This window comes from Panthera leo, chromosome A1, assembly GCF_018350215.1.
Source record: "Panthera leo isolate Ple1 chromosome A1, P.leo_Ple1_pat1.1, whole genome shotgun sequence".
NCBI lineage: Eukaryota > Metazoa > Chordata > Mammalia > Carnivora > Felidae > Panthera > Panthera leo.
This window is the reverse complement of record NC_056679.1, coordinates 146,522,601-146,541,938: the sequence shown is the minus strand read 5'-3', so window position 1 is coordinate 146,541,938 and position 19,338 is coordinate 146,522,601. Positions and strand designations below refer to the sequence as shown.

Sequence of the window (19,338 nt, the reverse complement as noted above, 5' to 3'; positions counted from 1 at the left end):
AAGAGTAACCCACTCCTGCACACATTGTGCCTGTGGATGTTGCAATATTTGCCTGTTTTCTCTTTCAGGGAATGAGCTTTTCAGACTCCAAAGAGATGCCCCAAAGAGATGTTCAGTCTCAAACCTGAACAGTGTAAACATGGCGAAGCAAGGCACCACTAGGGCAAAACAGAATTTTCTGTTGGATGCTGACTATATTCATTATCTCTAACTTTTGTCTTGAAATGTTTCACTCAAACCAAATATAAATCTTGGCTGGTTGTTGGTTTGAATTTACCAGGACTGTTCAAATTTGTTTGGAATATGCCATTTACTTAGAATATTAATTTCTGAAGATATGATTTACTATGTCCTTATCCTCCAAAAACACTATGGGATTATTTTATTATTATTATTAAGTTTATTTATTGATTTTGAGAGTGAGAACACAAATGGGGGAGGGGCAGAGAGAAGGAGAGACAGAATTCCAAGAAGGCTCTATGCCATCAGGACAGTCCGATACGGGGCTCAAACTCACAAACTGTGAGATCATGACCTGAGCCAAGATCAAGAATTGGACGTTTAACTGACTGAGATAGCCAGGTGCCCCTGGGATCATTTTAATGAATAACTCAATATGTCATGGGTCTTGGGAAGGGCTCATGTGTTGCTGACCCTTCTAAATTTTTTTTTTTTTTAATTTTTTTTTTTCAATGTTTTTTATTTATTTTTGGGACAGAGAAAGACAGAGCATGAACGGGGGAGGGGCAGAGAGAGAGAGGGAGACACAGAATCGGAAACAGGCTCCAGGCTCCGAGCCATCAGCCCAGAGCCCCGCGTCGGGGCTCGAACTCACGGACCGCGAGATCGTGACCTGGCTGAAGTCGGAGGCTCAACCGACTGCGCCACCCAGGCGCCCCTTTTTTTTTTTTTTTTTAATTTTTTTTTTTCAATTGAATTTTTTTTAATGTTTTTTTTATTTTTTTGAGGGAGACAGAGACAGAATGTGAGTGGGTTAGGGGCAGAGAGAGAGAGGGAGACACAGAATTTGAAGCAGGCTCCAGGCTCCAAGCCATCAGCACAGAGCCTAATGCGGGGCTCGAACTCACAGAGCTGTGAGATCATGACCTGAGCTGAAGTCAGACGCTCAACCGACTGAGCCACCCAGGCGCCCCAATGACACTTCTATTTCTTTACCGATATAAGATATGATATTTTGTCTTATAATCGCTCATTAGTTTTATGTTTTATACTTTTCTTCATTACATTTCACAATACCAAAAAAAAGGGTTTAAAAAATGTTATGGTCTATGTTTTTAAATCTGTGAGCCCCTTCAAAAAACTCAGTGAAGTGCTAGCAAACTCAATAGTGGTATTCCATGAGATTCACTGGCAATGAAAAACTAGTTTTCAACTATGCAATAATTTCTTTTTTTAGTTCCATTTTAAAGGTAAAATATTTTAATGTATATTTCCACTGTCTCTGTTTAGTGACTTGAAAACACTTCACAAATATATTTTTGCTTTCCCTAGACTCCTGACACCCAGGTGAGCCCAGTTAACCATATCATATAAATTAAGACAATGGGAATTTTGAAATTAATTTTTTCATGTTTAAACTCTACCTTTTGATCTCTCATTTCTTAGTTTTGGACTTTCTCTCTGAGGAATGTGTTCCTGGCATAGTGCTATCTGCCATTCATTCATGTCAGAAAAGTTAGTTGATTTCTCCAAAAGCATTTATCCTCTGTTAACCTACTCCAGGTCTGTTAGTGACAGACCATGAGACTCGGGGGCTCCAGATCCGTATTCGCTACACCAGATCTGAGTTTTTAATCCTTTCCTGAATGTTCTGCTAGTTTAAACTGGTTTCCCCGTCTCCCTTTGTTAGACTGTGTACGTATCTCCTCTATACAATACCAGAAACAATCCATGTGAGTCTTACACTGCCAAGTTTAGATTCAATCAAAATTTGTGGTTTTTGTTTCAAACCAACTTGAACCTTTGGTGTTTGGGACTGTTTAATTTTGGCACAGTTTTCTTCCTGTTTCCAAGAATGACCTATTATTAGGCTCAAAGTCTTCTTGCCTATCTAGCAAGTTCTTAGAAAGCAAATTATCATTGAGTGTGTGAATTTAGTAGGTTAAACATTCAGGATAATGAAATAAAGTGTGGAAGAATCTAATAAGGAACACAAAGAAAATGTACTTGAGAAAAATCATTTGTATTTAACAAAAGTCCAAAATATCCAGAAATAGCTTATAATTTTATATATTTAAAATACTAAAGAGAAAAAAACCTAGTCCTTTTTTTAAATAACTTTTTTAATGTTTTTATTTATTTTTGAGAGAGAGGGAGAGGGAGAGGCAGAGAGACAGAGAATCTGAAGCAGGCTTTGTGGTGTCAGCGCAAAGCTTGACATGGGGCTCAGACCCACAAACCATGACATCATGACCTGAACCCAAGTCAGATGCTCAACCAACTGAGCCATCCAGGCACTCAAAACCTACCCCTTAAAATTGACCTCAAAGGGTTTTACTGTCAGGGAAAGTCTGAAATAATTTTATTTAGTTTATTGAGAAAAAAAAAAGGTCAGGTTAGAAATCAGGATATACAAATGAAAATTTTCCCTGCTAATAACCAACTACTATATAAAAGTTTTTAACCTTTGCTACTAATTTAACATTTTTTAATAGATAAGTTAATTAGTTAGTTCATTTTTTTGTTTATTTATATATTTTGAGGGGGGGGGGTGCAAGTGAGTGACGGTCAGAGACAGAGAGAGAAATTCCAGGAGGGGCAGAGTGGGAGAGAAGGAGAGAGAGAGAGAGAGAGAGAAAGAAAAGAGAAGTGGGACTCACCTGAAGCAGGGTTCAGGTTCACCTGAAGTGGGGCTCATGCTCACCCAAAGCAGGGCTTGACCTCACCCAATGTAGGGCTCATACTCACAAACTATGAGATCATGACCTGAGCCAAAGTCAGATGCTTAATGACTGAGCCACCCAAGGCGCCCTGAGTACCTTTTACTTTTTAATACCAAAATACTTTATTGAATGGAATGGTACAAATGTAGGAAGAAAGCAGAGATGCATATTTTGGTGACACGTGCAGGTGGCACGTGTGAGTACACTGCATTACTCACCGTGAGGAGTTCTTCCCATGGCCTGTAAGGAGGCCTCGTGGAGGCTTTACCTCTACTGTCACTGCCTCCCAGCGTGTGCTTGTCAGAGACATACGTGATGCCAGATTTTGAACCCGTGTCTTGCATAAGTTCATGACACAATCATCCATCTTTAAAATGGATTTTATCTGCTTATTTAGATAACGCGTCTCAAGGAAGTCAAACAAACCATCAGTAGATAGTTTTACGACTGCAGCAGTAACAGATTCACACATTAACTAGGTGTTGCACACATCCCATTGCAGTCAGCCTGCTTTCCCATTATTAGGGTCAGCTTTATTTATATTCTAAAGCAACTTCATCTACATTTTCGTTACTGTGGTCCTGGTAGTGGTTTTGGGGCACCTGAAAGGAGGTTGTGGTCATCATGCCAGGTACATGAGAAGAGGTGGCAGCTGCCTGGTATTGGACTGCTGGGGACTTTGTGAGAATCTGAGCACAAGACGTGGTAGTCAAGTGAGGGCATGGCTATGAGCGGCTGATCAGGTGCAAGCTTCGGGGTTCTGGCCAAGCACAGCTGAAGAAGGAAACTCCAGTCATTCTCCGCATGTAGCATCTACCCACTCACTAAAATTTTTATGCTGGTTTCAACTGTCAGAAGACAATAACAGACTTGTGTTTCTGGTAAATAATGGAGAAACAGGAACCAGATAAATCCCTTTCTCTAAAACAATTAGAAGACCTAACAAAATATGTGAAGCAATAATTATAAGACCTTGGACAACAAAAGTCACAGGATCATTATCTCATAGAAGGGCACAAAGTGGGGGACTTATTGCCTGGAGGTAGTTTACAGGCCACAGAACAGGACAGTGTGAAATGTACAAAGAACACTGGTTTTACTGACTTGAGGTAGAGAGATCAGAGTTTAGTAACGCCAAGAAAGTTAAAATTCATGGGACAGAGTACCAGAGGAAGGAAATGCACACAGAGAGAGGGAGAAGAAGAGAGAAAGTGAGAGGGAGAGAGAGAGAGAGAGAGAGAGATGCAGAGAGTTAGTGAACTCTCTAGAGATCGATAGAGGGGTCCCCTGGAGTCTTGGTCTGAGTCTACACAACTATTCAGGAAAACAAGACAGGGAAGGAATCTCTAGGAAGCAGTAAGCTAAACAGCTGCCTGAGCTCACACAAGGCTGGGAACATTTCTAGTTTTTACCAGTTAGAGGAGAATGATCTTGTAGTACACAGAGACTTGGGTACAGTTCTTGAAGAGTATTGCCTTTGTCCTGGGGCTACATTAGCCCTACACTAAAGGTTGCTCTAGACATGCCCTAACAAAGCTTAAAAGCAAGACAAGAAAGGATTCAGCCAATTTCTAGCATCTTGACTGCATGCCAGAAAAATGCTCCTTAAAGGGAAACAACAAAATCTAGCAAACAGTGATGTAAATTTCATAACAACTGCTACCCAAACAAAATTTACCAGTCATGAAAAGAAGCAGAGAAATATTATTAAAAGGTAGGAGAAAATTAATTATGGGCACAAACACATATGTAATGGAGATGATGGAATTAACATACAAACCAGGCCATTAAAACAGCATCATCAATACCCTTTCAGATTCAACAAGGTGAAGGAAACGTGAACATGAGGATGAGAGAAAAAGAAGTTATAAAAATTCTCAACTAGCCTGCCTACAGATGAAAACTGGAGTATTAGAAATTAAAAAAAAAAATCATGGGTGGGATTAATGGTTGATTAGATACTGTAGAAGAAAATCTCAGCAAGCTTGAACTGGCAGTAATGGAAAGCATCCTAAGTGAAGCAGACAGGAAGAGCTAAAACAATCTCACTGAGCTGTGGGACACTATCAATAGGTCAAATGTACAGAGAATTACAGTTCCAGGCGAAGGGGAGAAAAGAGAACAAAAAAATATTTTAAGAAATAAATATAACATTTTTCAAATGTGTTGAAACTATAATCCCACAGATCAAAGAATCTAATTACCTCCAAGCAGGAAAAACAAGGAAAATCCAATCAAGGGATCTCATAATCAAATGCTGATAATCAATGAGAAAGAGAAAACGTTCAAAGAATCTAGAGAGAATGACATATGGCAGAAAAACAATATAAAGGATCACAGATTTCCCAGCAGAAACCACAAATTCCATAAGACAGACACACTTCTCTAAACTGCTAAAAGGCAAAAAACCAAAACTAAACAAAAACAAAAACCAAAACCAAACAAACAAAAAAACACATTATAGACAGAGGTATAAAGATAAGCAGACTTCTTGTCAGAAACTATACAAGCCAGTAAACAAAGTGGCTATAACCTGTAAAGTCCTGGAAGAAAGAACTATCAACATAGAATTAATTCTACATCCAGTGAAAATATATTTCAAAAAGCAAGGTTAAATAAAGACTGTTTTCAGACAAATAAATGTTGAGAGAATTCATTATCAGTAGACCCAAAACAAAACAAATATGTTACAGGAAGTTCTTCAGACAGAAGGAAAATGATATCAAAATAAAATCTGGATCTGTACAAAGGAATGAGGACTGTCAGGAATAGTGAATATAAAATATGTTTTTTCTCATTTCTCACATGTTAAGACAATGAAATGTTTAAAGCAAAAGTAATAGCAATGTATTGTGGAGTTCAGAATATATAGAGAATATCTACAACACGTATAAATGACAGAATGATCTGTTTGCAGAATATAGGAATCATTCCTATGAATTAATAAAAAAATTAAATTTCTCACAAAAGAGAGAACACAAATGGTCCATGAGCATTCGAAAAGATTCCCAAGAGAAAATAAAGAAATGCAGCTCAATATCATGATGGGATTTTAAAATCCCATAGTGGGAACCTAAAATCCACCAATTGGCTACAATTAGAAAGTTTGACAACATTTGGTGTTGGTGACAATATATAGAAATAGAGACTGCTGGTTTAAGTACTGTGGGGGAAAATGCATGGGCTAGTAAAATTCTACTCATAAGTATCGTCTGTAAAGAAATTCTTGAGTGTGTATACTGGGAGATCTATACAAAAACATGCGTCCTGACAATCTCTGTAGTACTAAAAACTTAGAAACTGAAATGCATGCTGACAATCAAATGGAAAAATTAATTACAGTATAGTCTTACAATGATACCCTGTACACCACTGGGGGGGAAAAACAATTTATAGTTACATGCAACAGTGTGAATAAATCACAGAACCATAACTTTAAACAGAAATAGTAAGTCACCTACTGTTTATCATTTATATGATACAATGCCAAAACCAGGACAAACTAAATAAAATATTAGTGTCTTTCCACTAGATTCTTCAGTATATTTATCACAGCAATACTAAAGTCCCTATGTGATATATCTTACATTTGGCTGTCTCTGCATCTGATTCTGTTGACCATCTGATTCTTTTCTCCTCTTGACTGTGGCCCCAATATTTTTACCACTTGGCATAACCCAAGTTGTGTGCCCAGTATTGTGTGCACAAGAAACTGCACAAGAAGAATATTTGCCTCTAGAATAAGGCATGCCCTATTGCCATCATGGCACCAATATAAACACTGAGTCAATCTTCTCTACAGATCAGCTGGGTCTTGTCTTTGTTACAGTTTTAGTTATTCAGTTCACCATTGGATTCAAGTGACTTGATGGAGGAATCAGGACCTTCCCTTAGGTAGGACCTCAGATCTGAGCAGTTACATAACTCCAGAGCTCTTTGTACACTAGAGCCCCGTCTCCAGTTCTTTGAATGTGGGATTTATCTCTTTGCTTTACAGCTTGTGAAAGTCAGATTTTCAGGATTCTAAAGAGTTCCCTTTGCTCTCTAGGGCTGTGATTCGCCTTCTGTGTCTGGCCCTAGCCTTGAGAAGGCTGAGATGATGCATTTAGTGCAGGCCTTAGCAGTCTTGAAGAGCTTTCACCCTCCTGCCAGGCTCCCAACCTTCAGAGATACTACCTTGCTCTCAAGGAGGGCATGGAGATCCCCAGAGGCTTTTCTCTTCATTCTCCTAGCCTGACTCCAGCCTTCAGCAGTTTACCCAGTGCACTCAGGGAAGCCCAGGGGAAAGAGTTGGTGGGTAGGTGGAGACTTGCTCTGGGTTTGGACTCCTTGAGATCTTAAACTGTTCAACCAGATCACCTGCAGCTGTTTTTTTGTTACTCCCTTCTGTGACAGATTTCTCCTCCCATTGCGCAATAGACATTAAAGTAGCCACAGATCTCTTGTTTCCTGAAAACGGCTAATTACCTCCTGGATTGTAGTCCACTAAGCTTTCTTAAATCTTCAGAACTCTGATTAGTTTTAAATACCCAAACTGTGTAAGTTATCTGGGCTGTCCTCATCATTAGGTAGGAATGACAAACTTAGGACTTACTAAATTGTAAGTGGAAGCGAAAGATGAAGTTTAAGTTTTGAAAAGGATTTGCACACGGGCCCTTTAAAAAACTGCATGGTTTTGTTACTGAATTAAAAAGTATTGCACAATCATTATGAAAACTCAAATTATATGAAATTTACAAAAATCTCAGATACATAAATATTGAACATTTCTTAGAGCCACCATCTGGACTAATTGTATGTAAGAGTTTGTTGTAGTACTACTCTAAATAGTGAACACAATTTCTAATTGCAAAAACTATGTGATTCACCAAGACTGATTTTATTTTTTTTTTATTTTTTTTATTTTTAAAAAAAAATTTTTTTTTTTAACGTTTATTTATTTTTCAGACAGAGAGAGACACAGCATGAACGGGGGAGGGGCAGAGAGAGAGGGAAACACAGAATCGGAAGCAGGCTCCAGGCTCCGAGCCATCAGCCCAGACCCCGACGCGGGGCTCGAACCCGCGGACCGCGAGATCGTGACCTGAGCCGAAGTCGGACACTCAACTGACTGAGCCACCCAGGCGCCCCCACCAAGACTGATTTTAAACACAACTGTGTAAGTTCCTTGAGGTGAGTTAACACTATTCATTCCTATATGCAATTAGGATAGATGGTGTCTCCAAACAAAAGCACTGCTCTAAACATTTATGAATAGCACATAATAACTTTTCTATTCTCTTTTCTCAGCAAGTCTTGACCCTAGCTTAATCTTATGATAACAACATTTCATGAGAGCAAAATAATAATGTACACATTCATTGAAGATCTGCACACATCAAAGAGAAACAGGTTTAGCCAAAAGAAAATTGTAATCAAATTAATGTGTATGTTTGACGGATGCTGTGTTGAGAGAATCTGTGGAAGTTAATACCATTGGGCTGTCTTGTTAATGCAGAGATTGGCATGTATTAGAGTTCTCTAGAGAAATAAAACCACTAGGACATATGTATGTAGGAACTGACTCATGCTGTTCTGGAGGTCAATAAGACACAAAAATTGCTCTCTGTAAGCTGGAAACCCAGGAAAGGTGGTGGTGTCATTCAGTCTGACTTTGAAGGCCTGAGAACCCAGGGAGCTGATGGTCTAAGTGGTTCTAGAGGCCAAAGGGCTGAGAACAGCAGGGAGGGGAGTTGCTTTTGTAAGTCCCAGAGTCCAAAGGCTATAGAACAAGGGGCCCCAATGTCTGAGGACAGGAGATAAGGGATGTCCCAACTCAAGAAGAGAGAATTTTCCCTTCCTCTGCTTTTTAGTTTTAGGTCCTAAAAAGATTGGATGATGCCTAACCACATTGGCTGGACCTTCTTTACTTAGCCTAGCGATTCAAATGCTAATCTCTTCCAAAACACCCTCACAGACACACCTGAAAATAATGTTTTATCAGCTATTTGCTAGGAAGCCCAGTTAAATTGACACATACAATTAACCATCACAGAGCATGACTGAGGCTGAGAAAAGAGAAAGCCATTCACTTCTCTGAAAAAACTGTAGATATAAAAATATCATCCTTGCTTTGTTCACTTTTGTTGACAACTTAAACATTAGTTTATGAACCTATTTGAAGACAACATTTTTTTCCTGAGGAATTCAAATGAATAATAAGTTTAGCATATTTCAGGAACTCTAAGAAAAATTATAAACAATGCTTGGGACTCTAGGTGGTTCAGTGGTTAAGGTCTGACTCTTGATTTCAACTCAGGTCATGATCACATGGGTATGGGCTTCTGAGATCAAGCCTTGCTGGCCTGCTCGCACTGTTGGGATTCTCTCCCTCTGCCCCACCCACATGCTTTCTCTATCTCCCTTAAAATAAATAAATAAACTTAAAAAAAAAAAAAAGAAACACTCAATACTCATGATTAAAAGACAAAGTTTGTGGTTGTGTGATGGCACACCCCAATATATATTTCAGGTTTGGTGACCCATAAATCACAAAAGCACATTGCTTTTCTTAAGGAAGCAGTTTAGCTCCTAAAAGATTGTCTCAGTGTATGTCTATTTCATTGCTTATTCCATTGAATTGTACAGCAAACCTTAACAGCTTATGTTACTGAATCACTTACAAACACGCAGATAACCACTCTTTACCATACTAGGTGTTGTACTAAGTGCTGTGGGTGGTGGGATAGGAAAGTTAATAAAATCAAATGCAATTCTTGCCCTTATGCTGTTTATACATTACTTGGAAAGATAGATAGTGTTCCAATAATCACAATGAATAATGAAAAATTACAAGTGGAGATAAGTACTCTCCTAAAAAGGAATGTGTTTTATAAAGACATGTTATAGGAGAATCTGACCTAGACTGAGATTCTCAGAAAGGGCTTCTTTGAATCTGAGATCTAAAGCATGAATGGGAATTAACTAACTGAGTGGAAGATGTCTGGTTTAGATGAAGCATAGGTAAAGGCCACGTGTTCAGTATTGCTTTAGGGACTTAAGACTAGTATACCTGAGAGGCATAAATTGAGGGAGATGATGGCTTGAGATGGGGCAGTGAGGCATGCAGAGGTCTGACCATGTACAGCTTTAAGAGATTTAAATGTTCTAGTCTTTATCCTAAGAAAAACAAGAAGCAATTAGAGGGGGGTTGGGGCAGTATGGGGGAAAGAATTTGGAGTGACTTGACTAGAATAACATTTCAAAAATATCACCCTATTTTCAATATGGGGAAAGTCTGCAAGGTGTCAGCATGAATGTAGGGAGACCAGATAATAAATTTTGCCAGGTAGACTTGGTGGAATAGTCTTTTACCACAATCTTAACAATCAAGAATGAAGCAAATAAGCTATGATTTGAGATATTTAAGAGGCACAATTGATATAACCTGATGATGGATTTGAATTGGGGAGATAAAGAAGAAGGAAACATTAAGGATCACTTTTAGAATTTGATTGGATGGTAAAGCCATTAGCTGAGATGGGAAACACCATAACAGTCCTTAGCAGAAGATCACGAATTTGATCTCAGATATTTTAAGTATGTAAAGTATTTTAAGTAAGTTGTCAAATAAGCAATTATATTTATAGGTCTGGAGTTTAGAGGAAATGTTCTGACTAAATACAGAGTAGTAAGATGGATATCTAAAGTATGAAGAAGGAGGAAGTTACAGAGTATAGGGTGATAAGAAAACAAAACACGACAAGACAAGACAAAACTATGGCCATACATAGTTTTCCAAAAGTGCAGTGTCTCCCTCCTGACATGATGCCCTGAGAAGGACACATCACTTCTGTGAGATTTCTCCCCCAAAGCATTACCTGACTCTAATCATACGGAAACAAGAGATGACCAAAAGTAAGGGACATTCTACAAAATCATGGGCTTATATTTTTCTTTCTTTTTTTTTTTTAATATTCTTTTTATTAATTTTTTATTTTTATTTTTATTTTTTTTATTTTTTTTTTTCCCGGAAGCTGAAGTCTTCTTTATTGATAGAATTAGCAGAACATTTGTGGCAGTTGTCCATAAGGTCCCAACACAGCACATTCTGACATTCATATTAGACCTATTTAAATGTGGCTCCTTTTGATTCCATCAACTTTGTACTATGATGATTATCTGTACAAAGGGGTTCTAAATTGAAACAATCTCACTCACATCACCCCAATTCACTCAGTTTGAGGAGACTAACAGCTCGGTCCTAATTTTTAAAAAAGTGATAGGCTAAAAGACAAAAAAAAAAAAAAAAAAAAAAAAGTCAACTAAAATAAGCTCCCAGGCCTAATCAAGAATGACTTAATATTATTCATTCTCTTCTTTGAACATTTTGCTTAAGTGCTTTATTAGAGCTACAAGCTCAGGGTTCCCACCACGTGCATCAATTTGTTTATAGGCTTTAGATTCAAGCTCTTTAAGAGTACTCCGAGTGTATTCAAAAGAACCTACATTCTCAAGATAATGTACACAGTATTTTTTAATATCGATATTTTCGGTTCTCTGGCGCAAGATACTCTGCACCTGGGTGCTTTCAGGCCTTGACCAGATGGCATGAATAGTAGGGAAGGAGAACTTTCCCTCTGTTAGATCTTCACAAAAGCTTTTGTTTTCACTATATTCTTTGGAGTGCAGATTAGCATAATCATCCCTAATTTGGAAAAAGAGCCCGAGTGTATTAAGCAGTGGCTTTAGATCTTCTTTGTAATCAGAGAACAACTGCATGAGACCCACTGCTAATCCAAACAGCCCACCTGTCTTTTGTAGCACCATAGCCTTATATTCTTCTTCGGTGGGACAAGTGTAATTATCCCTCCAATAGATATCTAGGCCTTGTCCCTGGTGGAGTTCCAGAAGCTGGTGGGTAAAAAGCTTTACCGCATCGGGGTGATCAAGGGTTAAGACTTTCTCTAGGCCAAGAAAATACACGTAATTGGCAGAATTGATGACGGACGGAATCCCATAGATACTGTGTGCCACAGGAAAGCCACGTCGGAGTTTTGAGTTGTCTTCGATATCGTCGATGAGCAAACTGGCATTATGCAACATCTCCGTCACTTCAATGATAATCTGCAGCTTATCTTCTGGAACTTTGAGCCAATGATTAAATGCCTGTGAAAGTTTGGTTCTCACTTGTTTACCTTTCCTCTTTAAAAGACCTTAACATTATGGACTCCCTGGCCTGGGGACCTACACTGGTAACTGAAGTAAATACTTATAGGGTTCTAGAAGAATTCTTTGCACTGTTTCTTGAGTCTTCTCCATTGTTTTTGAATTTCAAAGCTGATGGTTCAACGGTGATATCACAACTTTCACGCTGCCGGTCCGGGAGTAGCAGTACCCAGCATCAACTTCCCACTTTATAGTTCAGACCACGGCTCCTCCGAACGCCTACATAGATCCCTCCCCCTACTTCACCACGGAACTCTCCACCCTTCTCAGCCGCCAGCGACACCGCATTACTCAGTGCAAGAAAATACGCCATCCCGGTCACACTCTCTTTTTATTAATTTTTTAAATGTTTATTTATTTTTGAGAGAGACAGAGAGACAGAGCACAAGCAGGGGATGCACAGAGAGAGAGGGACACAGAAGCTGAAGCAGGCTCCAGGTTTTGAGCTGTCAGCACAGGGCCCGATGTGGGGCTCAAACTCACGAACCGTGAGATCATGACCTGGGCTGAAGTTGGACACTTAACCAACTGAGCCACCCAGGCGCCCCATTTGATGACTCAAGGTCAAAAACATTAAAGGAAGCAGAAAGAACTGTTCCAGATTAAATAAGTCTAAAGAGACATAAAAACTAAATGCAGTAAATGATGCTAAATTGTATCCTGGGCCTCTGTAGTGGTACAAGGGAAAGTGGTGATAAAATCTCATGGCATAAATAGCCAATCATTCACCACTTTATTATAAATGACAAAAACACTCAAACTTACTAATTACTGTACACTTAGTGACTATCAGCCAAAGTGCTTTACATACATAGGTACTTAAATATTTTCTAAAATAAGGAATGCATGAATAAAAAGTATATTTTTGGTGAATTTTTACATCTATTTGTTGCTATCTCATTTTCTGAATTTGGTTGGTTTTTCAGCCAGTTGCTATTTCCATTTCCTGAGCTAATTGGTTCCTATACAATTTTAAGTGGGGAGAGGGTGTACTTGACTATTGCTAATCCTCCCACTGTCCCCTACTTCCTCTCCCCTGATGACTAAGCCAATGACTTTCAAACCCATAGTCACCCCATGGGCACACTCATAAGATTGAGAAATTCAATAAAGTTCACAACCAGGAGAAAGTGTGTAATCCAGCAAAAGCTGGGTTTTTGTTGTTTGTTTGTTTGTTTGTTTGTTTCCCATTGAGTCACTATAGGTATCATTGCTCCAAATTCCAATAGGCTTTCATAACCTTGACCTGGAGAGCTGCATAATAACTTTTGTTAAAAATAAGCTAGCTTGTTTGTACCTGATAAGGGCTGTCGTTTTCTATAGGTAGTGGGACCATTTTGATTGATCTGAGTATCCCCTACCAGCATTGAACACAGTATCTTACACACGGTAGAATCTGTATTATAAACACACACACACACACGCACACACGCACGCACCAGAGAATACATTTACTGTCCGTGCACCGCACATGACAATAAAGACATCAAATGATCTCGTAGGTTTCCTTTCTGCAAAACAGAAGGTGGTTGGGTTGATTAGTAGAAACCTTCACTATGTTTTATTTAATTGTGCCACAGTAAAGGGGTCTGTATCTCCAATTGAACAGACAATTTACGCTTCATTAAATTCTCCTCTCATTTCTGCACTTCAGGTACTTCAATTAGATGGCAGCTCTATTTTGAATGACTCGTTCAAGCGTGACAAGATGCCAGTGAGGATCTGGAGAAGCAACAGAATTAAAAGCACCCTTTACATCTGGAAGACACTACCTCTCACTTCGTATAATGCTCAATTGAACCCTATGGCTCATAAATATTCATAAGCCTGAAAAAATATCTTAGATAAATGAACAGACATCACAGAATTCCTTGATGGGAGGTTCAACTAATGCTTCAAAATTAGAAATTTATTTTTACAGAAGTGAAATGTTTGCCTCATCTGGCACAGTTGGGGACTAAGTGGCCTAGAGATCTATTTATTTTTAATTACAGTATGCATAGAATATTAACCCTTTGGTGATTAAATATGACCCATCAATATGTAAAGCTTGCAAGATATAAAGCTTAAGATTTTTTATTTTCTGACACTGGATGATATACTATATATATGAATATTTTTTGAAATAAGTTTAATTTCATTCCAAATATGATCTATGTTTTTACATTTATATATAAACAAATTTACACAAATAAGGAAGGTTGAAATATGCAGGGATATGATTTTATGTAAGTTCCTTTACTATTATCATAACTTCATAGAGAATCAAATAGTCTGTAATTTCACTGGTGAAAAGCTGAGAATCTTAATTTTTTTCTTTGAAGATAAATATGAAAAATATTACTACCTTCTTTTAAGGGAAGCATTTACAGTATTTTTATTTATTTTCATGAGTCAACAAAGTCACACAAAATGATTCTTCTCATCTTATCATTTCAGTAGACATAATCATTTTCCAAAATATAGCCTTGATGACTGGATGTTTGTACTCCTTAAAAAAGAAAGTTTCCCTTTTCTCTGGGGTGTCTTCATCACTTTGCGTATTGTGTGGTCAAATAACCTTCCCCAGTTCATTCTCTAACTTGCTGACATCCAGATTTTCTGGAAATGGAGCTAGTAACTATGACACTCTTTGTATTTATATTTTCTCTTTCAAGATGGAAACTAGGGGTTTTAAAAAGCAGTTTAAACGCATTTCTTGGTAGCACAGGTTAATTCCAGGAGAAATTCCACGGAAACACGGAGGCTTTCAGAGAAAGATGGAGAAACACAGAGAAGCCAGCTGAGATGGGTATCAGTGATGCTCATGGACTGAACCGTAACTGATGGAAATTATTCAGCAGCAACCTTAAATTTCACTTTCCTCTATGGATAGGGCAACATTTTTTTTAAATGACAATTGCCTCTTTATGTACTATCTGGCATGCATGAAGCCACTGAACTGCACGTTTTCTTTCATCCTGTGTCCTCTGTTTTGCAGGAGACATTGCTCTCCCCCCTTCCTGCCCCACATGTACTTTCTTCAAACATCTTTTTTTTTTTTTTTCCTTAAGCAAAGAAAATCTCTCTGCTCTCCATTTTTGCTTGGCCTCCCACACACGCTGTTAACCGTTCCCCAAACATAGATGGCAGACAGGCTTGGAATCTCCAACTGGTGCTTTCTCACAAGATCTCTTCTCTTTAAATATTGTGATTTATTCTTCTGAAGAGAAATTGTCCCTTTCTGGGGCTTTTCCTCTCACTAGTGACTGGTTATTTTTGAAACTTGCCATTTTGGCAGTAATAGTCTCCAGTGATAAAGTATACATTGATGGAATGGCCAAGTGTACAGTTAAAAAAAAAAAAAAAAGCCTCACGATTTGTTTCTCTCATGTGGCTTCCTTTACGTGAAAAGGGTCAAAGATGTAAAGAAACAAAAAGCAAACTCACCAATAACCTCTGACTGAAGGAAGGAAGCATATGTGAAGAGGAATACAACAATTTCTTCAATTCTTTATCACGCACAATTTCCTTGCTTTGCCACTAAGCCAAGAAAGGCGTGGCCAGTGTTGTTCTCAGGTGTAGGATTATTTCAGACTACGGTTTGGCCTTGTGCATGCAGGCATGGAGTAAGGACAATGAAAATTCATAATGCCTTTTGAAAATCAAGAAGTTTGGGGTGCCTGTGGGACTCAGTAGATTTAGCATCAGAATCTTGATTTCAGGACAGGTCATGATCTGAAGGTCATAAGACAGTTCCCCACATTGGTCTCCGTGCTAGATTCTCTCCCTCTCCTTCTCCCTAGTCCCCACCCCGTTCTCATGCATGTGCTATAAATAAATAAATAAATAAATAAATAAATAAATAAAATAACAACAAAAGAAAACAAGAATGTTCTTTACCGTATGTGTGTGTGTGTGTGTGTGTGTGGTGGGGGGTGGTGATGCAGTGGACTTCCCTTTGTCACAGGAGCAACTATTTCCAACATGAGATCATATAAAAAATAATCTAGCATGATTTCAAAATTATATAAGGCTTTTACTTAAAAAAGAAAAGTTTTAATATAGAGGACGAAGTACACGATGGAAAGATTATCCAGAAACTATAAAAACCTCACACTTTGGATCTGTCACTATTAACTGCACCTTTTTCTTTTTCTTTTTCTTTTAATTTTTTAATATTTATTCATTTTTGAGAGACAGAGACAGAGTGTAAGTGGGGCAGGCACAGAATTCAAAGCAGACTCCAGGCTCTGAGGTGTCAGCACAGAGCCCAAAATGGGGCTTGAGCTCACGGACTCTGAGATCATGACCTGAGCCAAAGTCGGACACTTAACCAACTGAGCCACTCAGGCGCTCGCTCCTAACCACACCTTTCTTTATAAAATATGTTTCCTTAGAATCAAGTGTAGTTTTCCTTCTAATACTAGTATTTTTCATTAGATAGATAGATCTATATAGAGATATCTATTATGTGTTTATATATATGGAATTCCATATAGGATAAGATTCTCTCTCTATATATACATGTAATAGAGCTCTCTATGTAACTATGTTATAGAGATATCTACACAACTATATATATATATATATATATATATATAGAGAGAGAGAGAGAGAGAGAGAGAGAGAGAGGAGGGAATCAATAAACAAATTTTCACAGATATGGATTCTAATTAATTTCTTCTTGAACTAGCTTTCTATACACGTGTGTGTGTGAGCACATTTGTACACCCTGCCTTTATTAACACTGGTGCTCACCAAAGGTTTTTGATTTCCTTCTTGCAGGCACAAGGTAGGATAGCACTTCTCTGCCCCTTTGAAGTAAGATGAGGCCACGTGACTTGCTTGGCCAGTGAAATGTGAGCACAAGTGGGATGTTTCACACCAAAGTGGAAATTTGAAGAGCCAGTGTTCATCTCATCACGTTTCCTTTCCGTCCGTCACTGTGCCATAATGACATGGAGTCTCTGTCAGTCTGGGCTCCTGAATCATCTGGATAAGCAGAGACTCCTGGCAGCCTTTGTTGGGCATACAGTATTACCAAGAAACATATTTTTTGGCAAAACCACTGAGATACAGACTTTGTTTGTTACCACAACATAATCTAGTCCAGGGGTTTGCATAATTTTTCATAACGGGTCAGATAGTAAATATTCTTTTTATTTTTTTAACAAACCTTAAAAAAATTCATTTCCAGATCATATAAAAACAAGCTGCAGACCAGATTTGGCTTGTGAGCCTTAGTTTTCCAATGCCCTAATCTCATTTATGCTGACTGTAAAAGGCATTTACCTTCTCTCTGCATCATTTTCTTGCTGCAAAATAGAACACAAGTGTCCTAATTATACTCTCTGTGTTTCCCTGAGAGTAAAAGAAGAAATGTAGACAAAATTATTTAGAAAAAAGGTAATGTGGGGCACCTGGGTGGCTCAGTCTGTTAAGCGGCCGACTTCGGCTCAGGTCATGATCTCACAGCTAGTGACTTCGAGCCCCGCGTCGGGCTCTGTGCTGACAGCTCAGAGCCTGGAGCCTGCTTCGGATTCTGTGTCTCCCTCTCTCTCTCTCACTCTGCTCCTCCCCCTGCTCGCACTCTATCTCTCTCTCAAAAAATAAACATTAAAAAATTTGTTTTAACAAAAAAGTAATGTTATATGCTCTGTGAAATGTTATTATTTCACCATAAATAATGATACAGAACAATACTTCCAAACAAAAAAGTTAGAGAGAAACCTATTTTCTCCATTGTATTCTATTTATTATAATGTAGATAGCCTATTTCAAACAGAACCTCTGCCATGCCACAGCCCAACACTTCCCAAGGTGTGCTTTGTAGATTACCCATCCTCTAGGATGGTACACACACACACACACACACACACACACACACCCGGTTCTTTATATGCATAAATTCAGGCAATTCTATGTACTTTTTAACATAGTATCTATCAATATCCATCAGAATTTCTCTTCAACCCAAGACACTTTGGGCAGGCTTGCATTGCCTCTACTTGGTACTGAGCTCCTTGAAGTTAAGTCATCGCTAGCTTAACTAGTCAACTTATCCTCTTCCTCCAAGTTCTGCATTTGCCCAGCTTTATGAGCCAGCTCTTGGTTGACAATATCTCTGGACATGCATGGCGCTTTTGGGCCTGAGCACCAGTTGTCGGCAATGGTAAAAATTAATTTCATGCTGAGGTATGTAACTGCCACAGATGTAAGTTCTCTGGCTTTAAAATGGAACACTTGGGGGGAAAACACTATATGAGAAAAGCAGAAGAAATGTTTTTGGTTATTTGAGTTCTTACCTTTCTAGACCAATTTTTCCGTAAGAATCAAGAGCATTTGCAGTAGCACTCTCTAAAGAGCTTCAGGCTTTAAAAAGCAACAAATCAAGCCCTAGAGAGACCTGGTCGTCTATGATTGACATTATGTTACATTGGATTGCTTCACTTTCATGTGTGATAATCATCTGGATTTGCTATGTTATCCAAACCTAATTCAGTATGCAGCCCTAGAATGAGTAACAAATGTTTCCCATTTAGAACCGCATTAGAATGTTTTACATCAGCAAATCCAAGAAAGGGGGAATTATGAGACAATAAAGAAATTAAAAGCTAAATTAAATATGCTTCAGATTTATATCTACATATATTTATATTACATATATTTTTCATATATAGCTATACATAATTTTATTATGTGGCTGGAAAGAAACTTGAGAAATGTGTTAACTATGCCAGAATAGATATTTCTACTTCAAGTTACATGGAATTATAAAATGTTATACTTATTATGATTTTGGTGATTTTCCACAAGATATAATATGGGGGAAAAGTGATAGAGCATAATGTTTAAGGTGAGCAGTAATGGTCTATTCCATGAATAGATATTGCCTCCAAATGAAATGTTCTGAAGTTCTTCATGCATTCCCATCCTTCCTGCCCTGAATCACCCAAATCAAAGTACCAGGGTAATAGCACCTGATCTCAAGTAAGAATTTTCCACCAAGTAACACTGAGATTCGAGGGAAGTTACTTAACCACAATGAACCTCATTCATCTAGAAAATGTGGTTATCCCTCTCCCTGAATCCGATGTGAAGGTACTTCTAGATAATGTATATGTAAGCTCCTACATGAGGACTGGCATGAGTTACATTACATGCTTAATAAATGTGGATACCAATTTGGGTCAGTCATATGTTTGAACCGAATTATCAGTAATTCAAAATGCACAAAATAATTGCC

The 19,338-nt window shown here is 38.3% G+C and overlaps 2 protein-coding genes across 12 annotated transcripts in view; both read right to left on the bottom strand.

Annotated features, from left to right (window-relative positions):
• The window catches only part of XRCC4 (X-ray repair cross complementing 4), a 313,377-nt gene that overhangs the window by 30,327 nt on the left and 263,712 nt on the right, over positions 1–19,338 (bottom strand). The gene's annotated exons all lie outside the window — the stretch shown is intronic.
• Positions 10,915–12,415, bottom strand: LOC122222392 (geranylgeranyl pyrophosphate synthase). The gene is made up of 2 exons (XM_042942847.1): positions 12,135–12,415; positions 10,915–12,080 (listed from the first exon to the last, which is right to left on the bottom strand). Exons 1-2 carry the CDS (start codon positions 12,201–12,203, stop codon positions 11,247–11,249), a joined length of 903 nt encoding a protein of 300 aa, XP_042798781.1. The 5' UTR covers positions 12,204–12,415; the 3' UTR covers positions 10,915–11,246.